Below are 14,133 nucleotides of genomic sequence, written 5' to 3' on the forward strand. Positions count from 1 at the left end.
TTAATATTACTATTTCTAAAACACAGTGTAATATTTGTAAGTCAAGCTTTTCACTGAAGCTACAGCTCACCTTTACTCTGTAATTATTGGACAATTATTGTTTGATATGTTTTATCATATGTTTGTTTCTAGCAGTAGTTAGTGTTAATGTAAATAAATACACACATATTTTATATATCTTAAAAAGCTGACGCTTTAATATACAACTTAATATCCAACTTTTTAATTAGGCGCACCACGGACTACTATGTGGGGTCTTGCTGAGTGCTCCATTCTCGTTACCATGGAAACGCCGCTACAGTAGTGATCAGTTGCTGCTGAAGTAAAGTGACTCACGAAGTGAGAGAGAGCAGGAGCTTAAATATGTCACCACACAAAAATATCAAATTTCCGCCTTTAACGCCGTCACAAAAACAAAGGCAAGTGAATGATAAAGATATTAGCATTGTGTGAAAAAACGTTGTTATGGTATTATTAAAATTACATTTAGCTAGTGAAATGTTAACTAAGCTAGCTAGCTAAACTGTAATAGTCAAACTAACTCAGCTCGGTCTTTTCGTGTATTTTAGAGTTACGCATGATTATATTTTACAAAATGGCACTGTCGAGACGTCAGAAGGAGGGCAAGAGGAAGAAAGGGCTGAGGTTTCTGTCCAACCTCCTGCAGCGACAAAGGTGAGCAAACCAGGTACACTTTTTATAAAACCTAGTAGGATTTCACTCATGGTGCGCTTATTTTAATATGAATTACACAGCACACATCATTTGTCAAAATATTCTTTAACTGGTGCCAATAGGTTTCGAGTATTATAGCAAAGTCATTATCAAATTGTGTGTGAACCCTAAAGTTGCGTTGGACAGGAAACAGTTATATTTATGCAAGCCCGGGGAGAAAGCCCCAACTCCTGGTGCATCTGGAGAGCTATGTGAAGAAGGAGCTACAAACAATCAACTCATGTGAGCCGAAAAGTCAGGAGTTGAAACTACAGGTGCTGTATATTTGTTTTGTTGTTGTTTTACAATAAATCCAGATAAACTCACTCATACAGTAATCTTCACCTGTTGTGGCCACAGGTCTACCGCAAAGTCTTTGGCATTTTCATTAAAGAGTTCCAAACGTATCAGCCCCTCCTGTCTGCCATCAAAAAGGAATATGAAAACACTTTGGGTAAGTAGCTGTAAAGTCAGCTTGTCTTATTGTTTGACTTCTTAAGAAGACTTCCACTAGTATAACGCTTCTCTGAATAGACTGTGTAAGATAAGCAGAAAAAACATGCTTTTAAAAATTTAGCAAATCAATTAAAAACTGAAATTCCCTGATTTGCCTAGGTATTCAGAACCACTGCTATAACACTCCTGTTTGCCTTATTTTTCTTTCACATGTGTCTAGAACCTGTCTATGTGTGGCAAACTGAATTTACAGACAGCAACATAGTTTAGAAAGACACGCTTCTGTGTAAATAAGATCCCACAATTCGGACTGCTTAACAAAAACCAAGACACGAAAAGTCCAAAGAAATCTCTGTAGACCTCTACTGGTCAGGACAAGGGTATGAAACCATTTCTAAAGCTCTTAATGTTCCAGAAGCAAAGTGGCCTCAGTAATAGTGAAATTAAAAAAGTCTAGAACCACCAGGACTCTCCCTATAATTGGCCATTTTGTAATTGGACATTAAGGACCTTGCCCAAAAGGGCTACCGGGAACCCAACAGTCACTCTAAGTTTCAGAAGGCCCCCGCAGAAATGGGAGAACCTGTCAGAAGGATCAACATATCAGTAACACTCCATCAATCAGGTCTATATGCTATATGTTTTGGGCTAGTCAAAAAGTATTTAGTAACAGACAGAGATTCTGTGGTAATATGACAATAATACCAAAATTGAACTCCATAGGGAGAACACCACGCATTATATCTGGTGAACATCAGGCACTGCTCATTATGACAAATACTATTCCTATGGTAAAGTATGGTGGTGGCATGAGGGTGAGGGGAGGATGTGTCACTCTATCATTATGGATTATTATAGGTACCATTTCTATCAATGAGGCAACGCAAAATAACAGTAACATCTCTCTGTATAATGCTGTACAGTTGTCAAACAGCAATATAAATTACAGCCATCATTATAGCCATTTAGTTTTTATAATCTTCATCATAAGTTCTCTTGTGACCCTGAAGCTATTGATGTCTTCAGAGTGCTTATTTTGTCAGGCAGAAAACCCTAGGGGAGTTGACTTGGAGAAACTTATTAAAGGACTTTTTAACAAATTAACTGTCAAAATTGTCATCAATAATTATTTCAGCCCTATGGTTTAATAATAGATCTTTTATCATGCATTATACATTTGTTCAGCATATCAGCAGGATAAAATCCGAGAACTGGAACCGTTGAGATCTCATCTGAGGATGGTGACAGAGGAATGTGACAGGAAGATTCAAGCTCGCTGGGAAGAGGAGCAGGCTGAGATTGGAGCCTTGAAAAGGGAGAAGCAACAGCTGCAGGGGGAGATTGAGGCCATGAGGAAGAAAGAAAAGGCCATGCAGGCAGTTGTATGTGACATTTAATTTATTCATTTGCGTAACTTTGTATGGGATTCATATTGGTGCAGTTAATATACAGAATCCACAATTCCCATTTTTTTAAAAATTTTTTATATATACATGTATGAAAAATATCTTTAGTCACAACTGCAGATTTCATTATCCAAAGAATCTTTACTTTGACAACCAGTTCAGACAGTAAGGTAGATTATGACTATCTTGACTACCCTCTCTCCACTCCAGGTGGACCATCTGCAGTCTGAGCTGTCTAAGCAGTATCTGCAGTACAGGGAGGAGCACGATGCCCGCAAATTGCTGATCTGGCAGCTCAGTGACCAAACAAAAGACTCTGTGAAGGAGGAGCATGCTGCCTATGAAGATACAGGTAGATCTGCAGTCATTTAATTAGTTGACTGGTGTAAAATGTATGTGCAGCAATTTTAATGGACAGTTAATGGAATTTGCTCATTTCACGAGTCTTCTAACAACTGTAAAGTGAATATCTTTGAGACTGTTCGATGAACAGTTGTTGACAACATGTTGGGAGTGAAGATGTGATGTGATAAATTCTTCTTTAAAAAAAGAGTTGTGTTTGGACTGTCTTGGCTTGAATTCATTGTGCCTGGCTAGTAGTTGGTCCATCTGGCTCCAGCTCCATATAAATAAATACCTTTGAATGATGTGTTTAAATGCTAATTGAAAAGTTATACTTCATTTTATCACTTTAAACAACTCCAATATCTACAATGCAAACATCTATGTTGTACATTTTGCGTACAAGTGTGTTTTGTACCCTGATGTTTGTTTCCATTGTTTAAGAAGAGGCTAAGGACCCCGTGGAGTTGCAACTCACTCTGAAAGTGTGTCGGGAAGACCTGACTAAAACTCAGGAGGAGCTCAACAGAATAAAGGCCGAGTACTGGGATGTTGTACCTCGACGAAACTGGGACATCCTGGAACAAACACAGCAACAGACTCTTCTGCAGGTCACTCAGTTAGACACTGCACTGATACGCATGCATGTACACATATGCAAAAATGACTAAAAATGTCAACATCCTTCACCATTTTACTTGTATTTTTCTTTTTTGCCATCCAGTTGACGACACTGCAGAGTGATTTTGATCAATTAAAGAGTGAATATGACACCCTGCTGCAGCTCCATAAGAGAGGCACCGTGCATGATGAAATACAAAGCTCCACCATTCTGCAGGTCCAATACAATTGCAAGCAAACAGTTTTCCTCTGTTTCCAGTCTTTAAGCTAACTGTCTCCTAGCTCTAGTGTTGCATTGGGCAGGAACAACACACTTGTACACAATTTGGAGAATGGTATCTTCTCATATAACGCTTATGACAAACACAAATAGCCAATTCACCAAAATGCTGAACTATTTCTTTAAAATGCTGTTTTGTTTTTGTCAGATGGATGAGTGTGTGTCTCAAGGGCAAAACCCAATTCAGTCCAGCCAACTAAAAGAGCCGGTTAACTCTGGTACTTCTGAGAGTGGCTCACTCACTGCCCAGGAGTTTAGGTGACAAATAGACACACACACACACACACACACACACAAAACTGTGTAAAGTCAGTTTTATTCATACAGCTCAAAATCGCAGATTTGCCTTGAGTCCTTTACATTATGTGCATATCACACTATCTTTAGAAAACAATTTCACCAAAAGTCAGTGTTTTATATTACCTATTTCTCTTTTTTAAACAGTGTGCTTTGTGTATATGTGTGTGTATGTCTAGCACAGCACTGAGGACATCATTCCCTCTTAAGTCAGATGAGGAAATGGATGAACTTGTGGCATCGACTCAAAGCGATCCAGACAACAGCAAAGGCGCTATCTCCTCCCAGAGACCGCACAGCCTGGTATGTAGCAGCAGAGGTTTTGACTGTGTTTACAGGATAGACCATTGTAGCCATTATAGTGAAGCAATGTAACTTACATATTTGCATGACTTAAAGACTTTTTACTTTAATGCCTCACCAGCTTGAAGAATTCGGTGCGGCAGACTTACCTTCAACTCTTGATGAGTTGGAAGAAAATGCAGCATCAAATCACGTTCCAGCCAGTGACTAATATCATGTTGTACTGGTAATTTTTGTGATGGTTATTATTCTATTAATAATGAATTACAGATTATGGATACAGGATGATTGTATGCTATAATTCACTTAAATGAAAGAAATGCCACACATTGTATGTTGTATCACCTATTATCATCTTTCTAAATGCAACTGATGAAAATTTAAGTAATTTTCTTTCCCAAATGTGTATCTGTCTTGCACTATTCAATAAAACTTTAAAGTGTGTCATATACATACATGTAATATGTAAACAAAAAAGCAATTTAGTTACTCACCAATATACATTGCATTTACCTTTGTCTAACAACCATTGCCAATACATTTTCTACCTTAGACAAATACAAAGACCTACTTCTAAAAACACACAAAAAAACACTCAAGGCACTTTACAGTAATTTAGGTTTCAGACATGCGCAGTAATCTGTAAATGCCACATTTACTGAGTTCTCCTTTTCTTCTCCTGATGTTGGAGTTGTGTCTTGGGTATATGCTCTCTGTGTTGTTCCTGGTCATGGTGTGCAGAGATGAAAGTACATGTCTCTCCAAGTTCTTGTCAATCACATGCACCTTTCGTTTCCTTACTCGCTCAGTGTCTGAACAAGCCTCTCAGAAGCTTCCCCCCTTAGCTTCAGTTTTTACTGTGTTCTGGGTTAGAGGGACAGATCTTGCGGACTCTCATCCTGGCTTTGCTTCCCATTCATTCTCTCAGGGTTTGAAATGGGCAGCCCACACTGTGTCAGTACGTCTGTACTCCTTGAAGCCACACTCACCTGGAGCAAACTGGCCATTACATCTACTGTACATCATTTAGATCTGCTTTCTTATTGTCCTTAATATCCCAACAAATAACCAAGCAAATACCAGAAATATAATACAAGCTTAAAAACATACAACACAAATTTCTGACATTGGTTTCATCCTCACCGTGTAAATCTGTGACTTCTCCCACAACACATGCATTTCAGTGACCGGTGCAAGGTTAAGGTAAGAACTACAGGCACACAAAAGCAATGTACCTTAGTGTTGTAGAAGTCCAAGACCAGACCTGTTTGGGGAGTTTGCTGAGAAGCAGCTCGAGGTTAGGGTGGAGTACTTTTAGCCATACCTTCACTAGCCTCTTTGTGCAGTTGCGAGTCAAGGTAAAAATGTATGGCTATTTAGAGGCTAAAGGCTTCTCTGTTGTTACTAACTGCTAACATGATGCAGGTGGCCTACTGTTTGGTGCTGGGCTGAAGTTTACAGATGGTTTATTAGAGGTTTTCTACTGAAATTAGCAGCAAATTATATTGGTACTAGAAATTATGCAGATGAGATCAGTGACAGTGAACTTGAAATGAGCCAGAGCCAGAGAGACAAAAAACTCAGAGCTGAAAGACGGCAAAACATTCAAGACGAGCTCAAGAGGAAAGGCAGATCCCTTTCACTAACATATTATCATTAGATTTGTTGTTAATATAACATGGCTTAGTGTACAGCCACGCAAGCAGCCATGCTACTGTATTTACTTATTTATAACAACAGTGCTTTGAGCTGAATACTAACATGAGATTTCTGGCAAGCACTAAGATGATAGCCAGCATGTTGATGTTTGGTACACACAGTATTTACCATTTTAGTTTCCCTAACTAATTTTACCATGCTAGTTAATACAGTATCTCAGACTGGCCTGAGGTTGTAGACCAACTGACTTATAAGCAATGCCATATATGCTTTAATTTGGAACTATTATAGATGTTGACTGTATAGGCTATAGATAAACTGTCAGCTGATCAGTATGCAAACATACTGTATATCCCAAGTCTAGAGAATAGAGAAAAAGGACATTTCAGTAAAAGACTCAGAATGAGTAGGCTACTGTACATTATCATTGACATAATCACCCTCACAGTTAAAGCTGGTCAAAGTTTGACCAGCTTTAACTTGGTCCTTGTTTAACTTGGTTAAACAAGGACAGTAAAGTACATAGGTTATAACTATTAACTTTTTACTGTTTACCAAGAGCTGCAATATTACTGATAGATAGTGTACAGTCCATATCCTGCTGTCCTTAGTGACGTCTAATGAAAGGATATATGGATCTCAACTGTGCTGAACCAGAAGGCCTCTGGCTGTATAGTGTGTGAGAAAGCACCTTTAGAAACCTGACAAGCAGCTGAGGCAGCAGGTGTGTAGGTGTCACATTGGGCCAAAGGTTTGTGGCCCATCAAGCTTGGCAGGAAGGGGCCAAACTGTGAAGCACTTTCAGCTCCAGCTGCTCAAAGACCTGCTGGGTAGCCTTCCCGATGTGCCAGTCAGGGGTCTTGACAACTGAACATTGATACAGTTGTTACTAATTACAAACAAACATTACAAACAAACATTTCTTAATGTAGACACACATCCAGCACAGACAGATTTAATGAACTAATAATGAAATTACATGCTTACATGGAATAACTGTTTTATTCATATTATTCATTGGAAAACGTTAGCTATTGAAATAAAAAAAGAATAATACATTTAATGATAATGCAGTATTTATAGTTGTCAAATAAAGGTAATGTAATAGAGCCAAGTGTAATGGAAGCTAAAGGTTTTCCCTCTGAAAACATGATTCTGTATATGTAATACAGTTTTATTGTAATATTCATTACTTTCTATTATTTTATGTGGAAGTTGTATGTGGCAATTTTAACGAGACAAAACAATAAACAACCTATTTACACTGACGCGTCCAAAATTGTTCCTATATTAAGACTACGATCCCCACAATGCACCAGGCCTGTAACGGCGTTGACTGCGTGCCCTCGTAGCGAAGCAGACACTGCACTGTGCGATCGTGCAGCCGGCCTGGCGTTGGTTAGAGGTAAGTTTTATTACTTATTTTTAGGAAACCGTCTTATAGCATAGTGAATGGAGAAGTGCGAAAACAAAGAGCGCTAGTTTAGTCTGACACATAAACAGGCCTAAGGTAGTATAAGTACTTAAATTGGCTGCTCCTGTCCGGTTAGGGGCTAACGTTGGGCACGCCTATGTGGGGTAGCTGATCAGGGGTTGCAGAGTAGTATGCGCGGGCCCCGAGGAGACATCAACACTTGGAGGAGACGGGGTATTTTTAGCAACCTGTGAAACGGCCAGCGCCAACCAGCCACTTAGCTAATACTTGGAAATATAACTAACGTATCTGACGTCTAACATTAGCTGGTGGGGAGGTATGTTAGGTCTATGTTAGCAACTGTCGCTGCAACGCAGGCTATGTTAACGTTAGCAAACACAAGCTACTAGCAGCTAACTAGTTAGCAAGCTATAACTAGCTATAAATGAGTTTTTTCATTTATCGATGTTATTAAACACACCTATTTTACAGTCTCTAGAGCCTAAACCATGTTTTCGCGGGCTTAGAACTATTATTGACCTGTCGGTAATCATGGCATGTTGTTTAGACTTTACTAATTTTCTGAGCTCTCAGATTGTTCCAGCAACAACAGTGTATGGTTATGTGGGAGCACATGACTTGTGCTGTCACTGTCACACAAGTGGAGAGGCCAGTTACCGGCGTGATCAGCAAAACACGCCTAGGCTATTTCATTTGAAGCTCTTTAATGTTTTTCTTTTACCAGCATGTTAGTATTCGAACACCTTTAGTGTACAAAAAGTTCCATAGTTATTTTAAAATGATGATTAGCATTATGAAACTAATGGCATTTTGACCAAAATAGTTTAGTGAATACATTTAAGCTTGGATGTATGTGATGTGAAATCGTTTGTGCATAGTGTCAACATACTTTGAAAAGTATTACTTTATAATACTTTTTCCATACTTTATTGTGTTGTAATTAATATTTTTGAATTGGGAACACTGACATTTTTGCCTATTAGTTTACACTCAGTAATACACAATGACAAAGCAAAAATGTCTTGTCTTGTCAGTGCTGTGGAGAAGCCTCTCCATCAGCAGGTATTGTGCTGAGTCTTCTTTACAGTAAATAAGTCTATAAAAGTTTAGCACACCTGGATTTGGCCATTCTTCCTAGCAGGCCCTGTCAGAACATGGCAGTTGAGTCGCATCCTATTTAATCCGATGGAGACCTTGGATGGGAAGTGACTGTGAACTGCCAATTTCAGGTCCTCCACATATGTTTAGTTCTGTGCTTAAAGGTCTTCCAGAGACAGTTAGAGACTTGTCCTTAAGCCACTCTAGCCTAGACTTGGCTGTATGCTTTGCATTGTTGTGCTGAAAGGTGAATTCTCACAGTCTCCCATTGAGTGCACTATGGGGCAGGTTTTCATCAATGATCTCTCTGTATTTGGCTGCATTCAGCCTTCATTCAACACTGACCCATTCCTCTTGTGGAGATGCTCCCCTATTGCATCATGCTGGAACCACCATGCTTTAAAATGGGGATGATGATTAGCCAGATGATGAGCAGTGCCTGACCACAGAATAACTGTTTTTGTGTTCTCAAGAGTTCTTTGAATGCTGTTGGGTAAACTCCAAACAGACTGTGCCTTATGTCTAACCACTCTATCATAAAGGTCTGATTGATGTAGTGGTGCAGAGCTGGTTGTCCATCTGCTAGGTTCTCCATGCAGGGGACTTGGTAAAGTGACCATTAGATTTCTTTTCACCTTTGTCTGGGTACTCAGTTTGGCTAGGAAAACTTCTTCCATCGCCCACTTCAGTTTTTCAAAATGGTTTTATAACCTTGTCCTGATCTGTTCCTCACCACCGAATTGTTATTATGGAGGTCCACAGAGAGTTTTTTGGACCTAAATGCCATCTGCAGCATTTTATCGAAGGGTCTAAATACTTTTGTAACAGCAAGATTAAATTTTTTTTATATTTTTCAATGTTTTTATAATAATTATTTATATTTTTCAGAAATTTCTCTAAATATGTTTTCTCTTTGTAATTGTAGATCCCTGGGTCATTGAGATTATGATAGTCTCTCTCTCTCTCTCTCTCTCTCTCTCCCCTCCCCTCTCCCCCTCTCTCCCTCCATCTTCCTCTTCCCAGTGTGCGTTGCAGGGTGATTCAGGATGGTGGACCAGCCTCTGTGGGAGCAGATAGGATCCAGCTTTGTGCAGCATTACTATCAGATGTTTGACTCTGACAGATCACAACTTGGATCCATATACGTGAGTGTTCAATTACAAGATGTCTTAACACATTGGGAGGATGCACTTGTGGATTAAATGAATGAGAAAGATGTTGTCAAGAAGGAACACATTGGTTTGTGCTGGACGTACTGGTTGTATGGCTTCATTTAAGATAAGGTGACAAATTCAGAGGGTTATCGGTTTTCACTATTCCTCATAGAAATTCATCATTCACCCTGCATAACGTGCACCAAGTGAAAGGGGTCAATTACGGCAATTGAGGCTTTGTCAGAACCATTGAAAAGAACATCATTGATTGTGGTTCGCAGTAAGTCAGCTTTCAAAGAATCAAAATATCTGAATCCTCTGCCACAGTTCTATAATGTTAAGGGGTGTAGTTCGGTTACAAATGTGCCAACATGAAGGGATATTCCTCTTAGTCCTAGGCCTGACTTAAAAAATAGAAATATGTACACTGAACCTCAAGTTTCTGTCCAGAAAAAAAAAACAAAACACTTTTGAGTTCTGATATTTGGGCATCACAGTTAATTGATTCTCTGAATTAGTTAAAGTTAAATTTAATTTAAGCTGATACAACTTTTATCTGCATTTGGACAAAGTTAAATCATCACCATCAATGCAACATGTCATTAAATATGAACTTGAGACAGTTTGGTAAAATATGCAGATGCTATACGAGTTTGAAGATACTCAATGGTCTTCTTTCATTTTGACTGGATTTGTGAAGAAATGTTGCACGTAGGCAAAACACATGCTGTCTGTATCAGAGTAAAATTTAATTTGGCCGTTCAGCCTTTTTTTGCTATTATTTCTGGCTGATTTCACATATTTATAGTAGAAAATTAAAGTTTTGGTCACGGAAGAATCTTTTAGCAACTAAATTTTAAGTGCCATAAAATCTGTGTAGTATTGGCTGCATAATCAGCCTGCTCCATTTGTTTAGGAGCGTATTTCACAGTTTGGTGTGGGTTTTTGTTTATCTTTCTTTACTTGTGCTGTAAATTTATATGCACATTCATGCTTTCATAATTTTATTTTTCTCAGGTTCTAGTCAGTTGAACAATGTCCTAATCTCCCTCTCTCCTGCAGATTGATGCGTCATGCCTTACATGGGAAGGACAGCAGTTCCAGGGAAAAAGAGCAATTGTCGAGAAACTAACTGTGAGTTTGTCTGGTAACTTAGTGCTGTACTTCAACATGTACAGTGCATCCAGAAAATATTCGCAGTGCTTAACTTTTTTCCACATTTTATGTTACAGCCTTATTCCAAAATAGATTAAAGTCTATATTTTCCTCAAAATACAGCAGAACAATACCCCATAATGACAATGTGAAAGGGGTTTGAAACCTTTGCAAATGTATTAAAAAGTAAAAACAATAACATGTACATAAATATTCAGTCTTTGCCATGCCACTTAAAATTGAGCTCTTGTGAATCCTGTTTCCACTGATCATCCTTGTTTCTGCAACTTGATTGGAGTCCACCTGTGGAAAATTCAGTTGATTGAATATGATTTGGAAAGGAATACACCTGTTTATAAGGTCCCACAGTTAACTGTGCATGTCAGAGCACAAACTAAGCCATGAAGTCCAAGGAATTGTCTGTAGACATGGAAGAAGTTTGGAATCACCAGTACCCTCTAGACTCAAGAGCGGGCCGCCTGGTCAAACTGAGTGATTGAGAGAAGGGCCTTAGTCAGAGAGGTGACTAAGAACCCGATGGTCACTGTGAAGGAGCTCCAGCCTTTCTCTGTGGAGAGAGGAGAACCTTCCAGAAGAACAACCACCTCCGCAGCACTCCATCAACCAGGCCAGCATGGTAGAGTGGCCAGACAGAAACCACTCCACCGTAAAAGTTTTCTAAAATGCACCTAAAGGACTCTCATAGCATGAGAAACAAGATTCTCTGGTCTAATGAAACAAAGATTGAACTCTTTGGCCTGAATGCCAGGCGTCATGTCTGGAAGAAACCAGGCAGCACTCAGCACCTGGTCAATACCATCCTACAGTGAAGCATGGTGGTGGCTCCATCTTGGATGTTTTTGATCCCAGATGAATGCAGCAATGTACAGACACATCCTTGATGAAAACCTGTTCCAGAGCGCTCTGGACCTCAGACTGGGGCGAAGGTTCATCTTTCAACAGGACAACAAGCCTAAGCACACAAGATAACAAAGGAGTGGCTACAGGACAACTGTGTGAATGTCCTTGAGTCCATTTAGGAATAAGGCTGTAACATAACAAAATGTGGAAAAAGTTAGGCTGTACTGTAAAAGGTAGTGGGTGGTTCAAGTGAGAAACACACCGTCAGTGACAGTACATTTACATGTGCACAAGAAACCAGGTTATTTAGGGAGTCAGAGATTCCATTTACACGCTCAGACTCTCAGTAGTAACCTAGTTATTGTAACATACAGCACCCCAGAGTTCACCTGAACCGTTTTGGAACCATGACCTTCTTGCTTTACTGTAGTGACACATCTACAATATGTTAGTATTCTCTAAAACTTTAAAGAGGATTTTATTACTTTTTACTAAGGTTTTAATGAGAATAATTTTCAATACCTTAAAGGAATTTTAATGAAAGTTTCTAATTTTTATCAATTTGACTCCTGTGTGTGTGGTGTTTTTTTTTTTTGTTTTGTTTTGTTTATTTGGTTTTTTTTTTTTTCTTCTGTGTGTGTGCGCTAGAGTCTCCCCTTCACAAAAATAGCGCATAGTATAACAGCGCAGGACCACCAGCCAACTCCAGACTGCTGCATCTTGAGTATGGTTGTAGGACAGCTAAAAGTAAGTAGCACTATCACGCCTTCCTTCCCCACACTAACCTGTTTTACAGACAGATCATTAACTCTTAATATAGAAACGGTTATTCATAAGTCGTTAGTCTACACACTAAAACCCTTAGAGTCTTCAGGGCTTCTCACAGGATTTGGACAGGTTATTGCATTCTTGTTTACAGATCCTCTCAAACTATATTGAATTGGGCGGGCAGTGTCTGAGTGTATTGCTTGTGTTGGCTGTTTGCTTTATAGCCATTGTTGCCAAAAGGTGACCACAGTCTCACATCCTGTCAAATCAATACAATATTTTCACCTTGTAGTAGAGATGTTGAATAAACCTGACTGGTTATTTTGGAGGTCTCAGTGTGTCATGCTAGTGAAGTGCTTTACATTAAAACTGAAAAGTGTTGGCAAAATACCGGTATCTTCAGCATGCTGTTTGCCCTGAACCCTTCTCTTTGTCTGTATGCAGGCAGATGATGACCCCATCATGGGTTTCCATCAGAGTTTCATCCTGAAGAACATTAACGATGCATGGGTGTGCACCAATGACATGTTCAGGCTGGCCATTCACAACTTTGGTTAACCCCCTCCCCACTCTGGTGGGCAGGGGCGGCCATAGTGAAGGGCACCGTGAGAGGAAGTAGGGAGGGAAGGGAGGGAGGAGTTGAGGATGGGAGAGAACACTCAACCCTCCCTCCTGCTGTCTCATTTACGCCTGTTATGGCAAACAAGCAAACACCGGATTCTAGATGTCAATCACTGAACCTCATCCAGGTGGGTTTTCAGACCGCCCCAGCCAGTAGAACTGCGACGTGTTTCTTTGCTGAGAGCCGGTCGACCAATCAGATGCCCCTTTCTGCCACTCCGCCGATCTGCATGATGCTGGGAGCCCCTTCATTACAATATCTACTCTCAAGCCACCAGAAAGACAAACAGCTGACCAACGCCATTAACTCATACTCTGCTCTCCACCCTTCTTTACTCTATTCTGATCCCTTTTACTCTATTGTTGACTCCACTGCTGTCAACTCAGTTCTACTAGCACTGCTGTTGACTGGTTTGTAGGTCCTTGTTCAGGTTCAGAGTCGGCCTCTTCACTTCTGACCTCTTGTGTTGTAATTTGTTTTTAGATGCCACTTGTGTGTCGACTTTAGCTTGCCTTAGTGTGTTAAACTGCGTTTTATCTTCCTTTTACACAATTGTTAGGCCTGCTATGATTCGTTCTCATGCCAGGTTTTGCTCTTGCAAACCAAAGAATCATGGAGGACATAAAGTTTGACCTTGCTGTGTGATTGATTTGCATCTGTTATAAGGTCTCTCTCGCTCACCCTCTTTCTCAGTCTTATGTCTTTCTCTTTCACACACGTCTGGCAGTTAACATGGACTACAGCCACGATACACAATAAAACCTGGACTTTTTTTCTTAACAGTGTGGCCTTGTTTCTCCACATCAGTCTCTTTGACCTGCTGTTTTCCCAATCTTTCGTTTATTTCTACACTGCAAGTCTAAATACATCTTTTGTCATTAAATAACAGCCCACATTTCTTACTGTGAAGCACACTGGCGCATAGGCAATGGTATTAGGAACAGTGGAGGAAATCAAAAAGG

General features: G+C 39.7%; 2 protein-coding genes across 6 annotated transcripts; both read left to right on the forward strand.

The window, feature by feature from the left end:
* Positions 1 to 306: 306 nt before the first annotated feature.
* Positions 307 to 4,857, forward strand: tsnaxip1 (translin-associated factor X interacting protein 1). 3 transcript variants are annotated; one of them, XM_026364844.1, is made up of 11 exons: positions 307 to 419; positions 570 to 688; positions 862 to 989; positions 1,075 to 1,168; positions 2,356 to 2,552; positions 2,787 to 2,928; positions 3,363 to 3,529; positions 3,643 to 3,756; positions 3,968 to 4,077; positions 4,296 to 4,419; positions 4,541 to 4,857. In XM_026364844.1, the coding sequence occupies exons 1-11, from the start codon at positions 364 to 366 to the stop codon at positions 4,628 to 4,630; spliced, it is 1,341 nt and encodes a 446-aa protein (XP_026220629.1). In that variant the 5' UTR covers positions 307 to 363; the 3' UTR covers positions 4,631 to 4,857. The 3 variants fall into 3 exon arrangements, with proteins under 3 accessions (XP_026220629.1, XP_026220627.1, XP_026220630.1); XM_026364842.1 differs by having other exon boundaries at positions 570 to 675; positions 849 to 989; XM_026364845.1 differs by having other exon boundaries at positions 570 to 675; positions 849 to 989; positions 3,366 to 3,529.
* A 2,555-nt stretch (positions 4,858 to 7,412) lies between these two features.
* nutf2 (nuclear transport factor 2) lies at positions 7,413 to 13,951 on the forward strand. 3 transcript variants are annotated; one of them, XM_026366521.1, is made up of 5 exons: positions 7,413 to 7,483; positions 9,635 to 9,756; positions 10,828 to 10,899; positions 12,430 to 12,528; positions 12,994 to 13,951. In XM_026366521.1, exons 2-5 carry the CDS (start codon positions 9,658 to 9,660, stop codon positions 13,105 to 13,107), a joined length of 384 nt encoding a protein of 127 aa, XP_026222306.1. In that variant the 5' UTR covers positions 7,413 to 7,483; positions 9,635 to 9,657; the 3' UTR covers positions 13,108 to 13,951. The 3 variants fall into 3 exon arrangements, with proteins under 3 accessions (XP_026222306.1, XP_026222308.1, XP_026222307.1); XM_026366523.1 differs by lacking the exon at positions 7,413 to 7,483 and adding an exon at positions 7,537 to 7,726; XM_026366522.1 differs by lacking the exon at positions 7,413 to 7,483 and adding an exon at positions 7,806 to 7,829.
* Positions 13,952 to 14,133: the final 182 nt, after the last annotated feature.

This window comes from Anabas testudineus, chromosome 6 (assembly GCF_900324465.2).
Source record: "Anabas testudineus chromosome 6, fAnaTes1.2, whole genome shotgun sequence".
Lineage (NCBI taxonomy): Eukaryota > Metazoa > Chordata > Actinopteri > Anabantiformes > Anabantidae > Anabas > Anabas testudineus.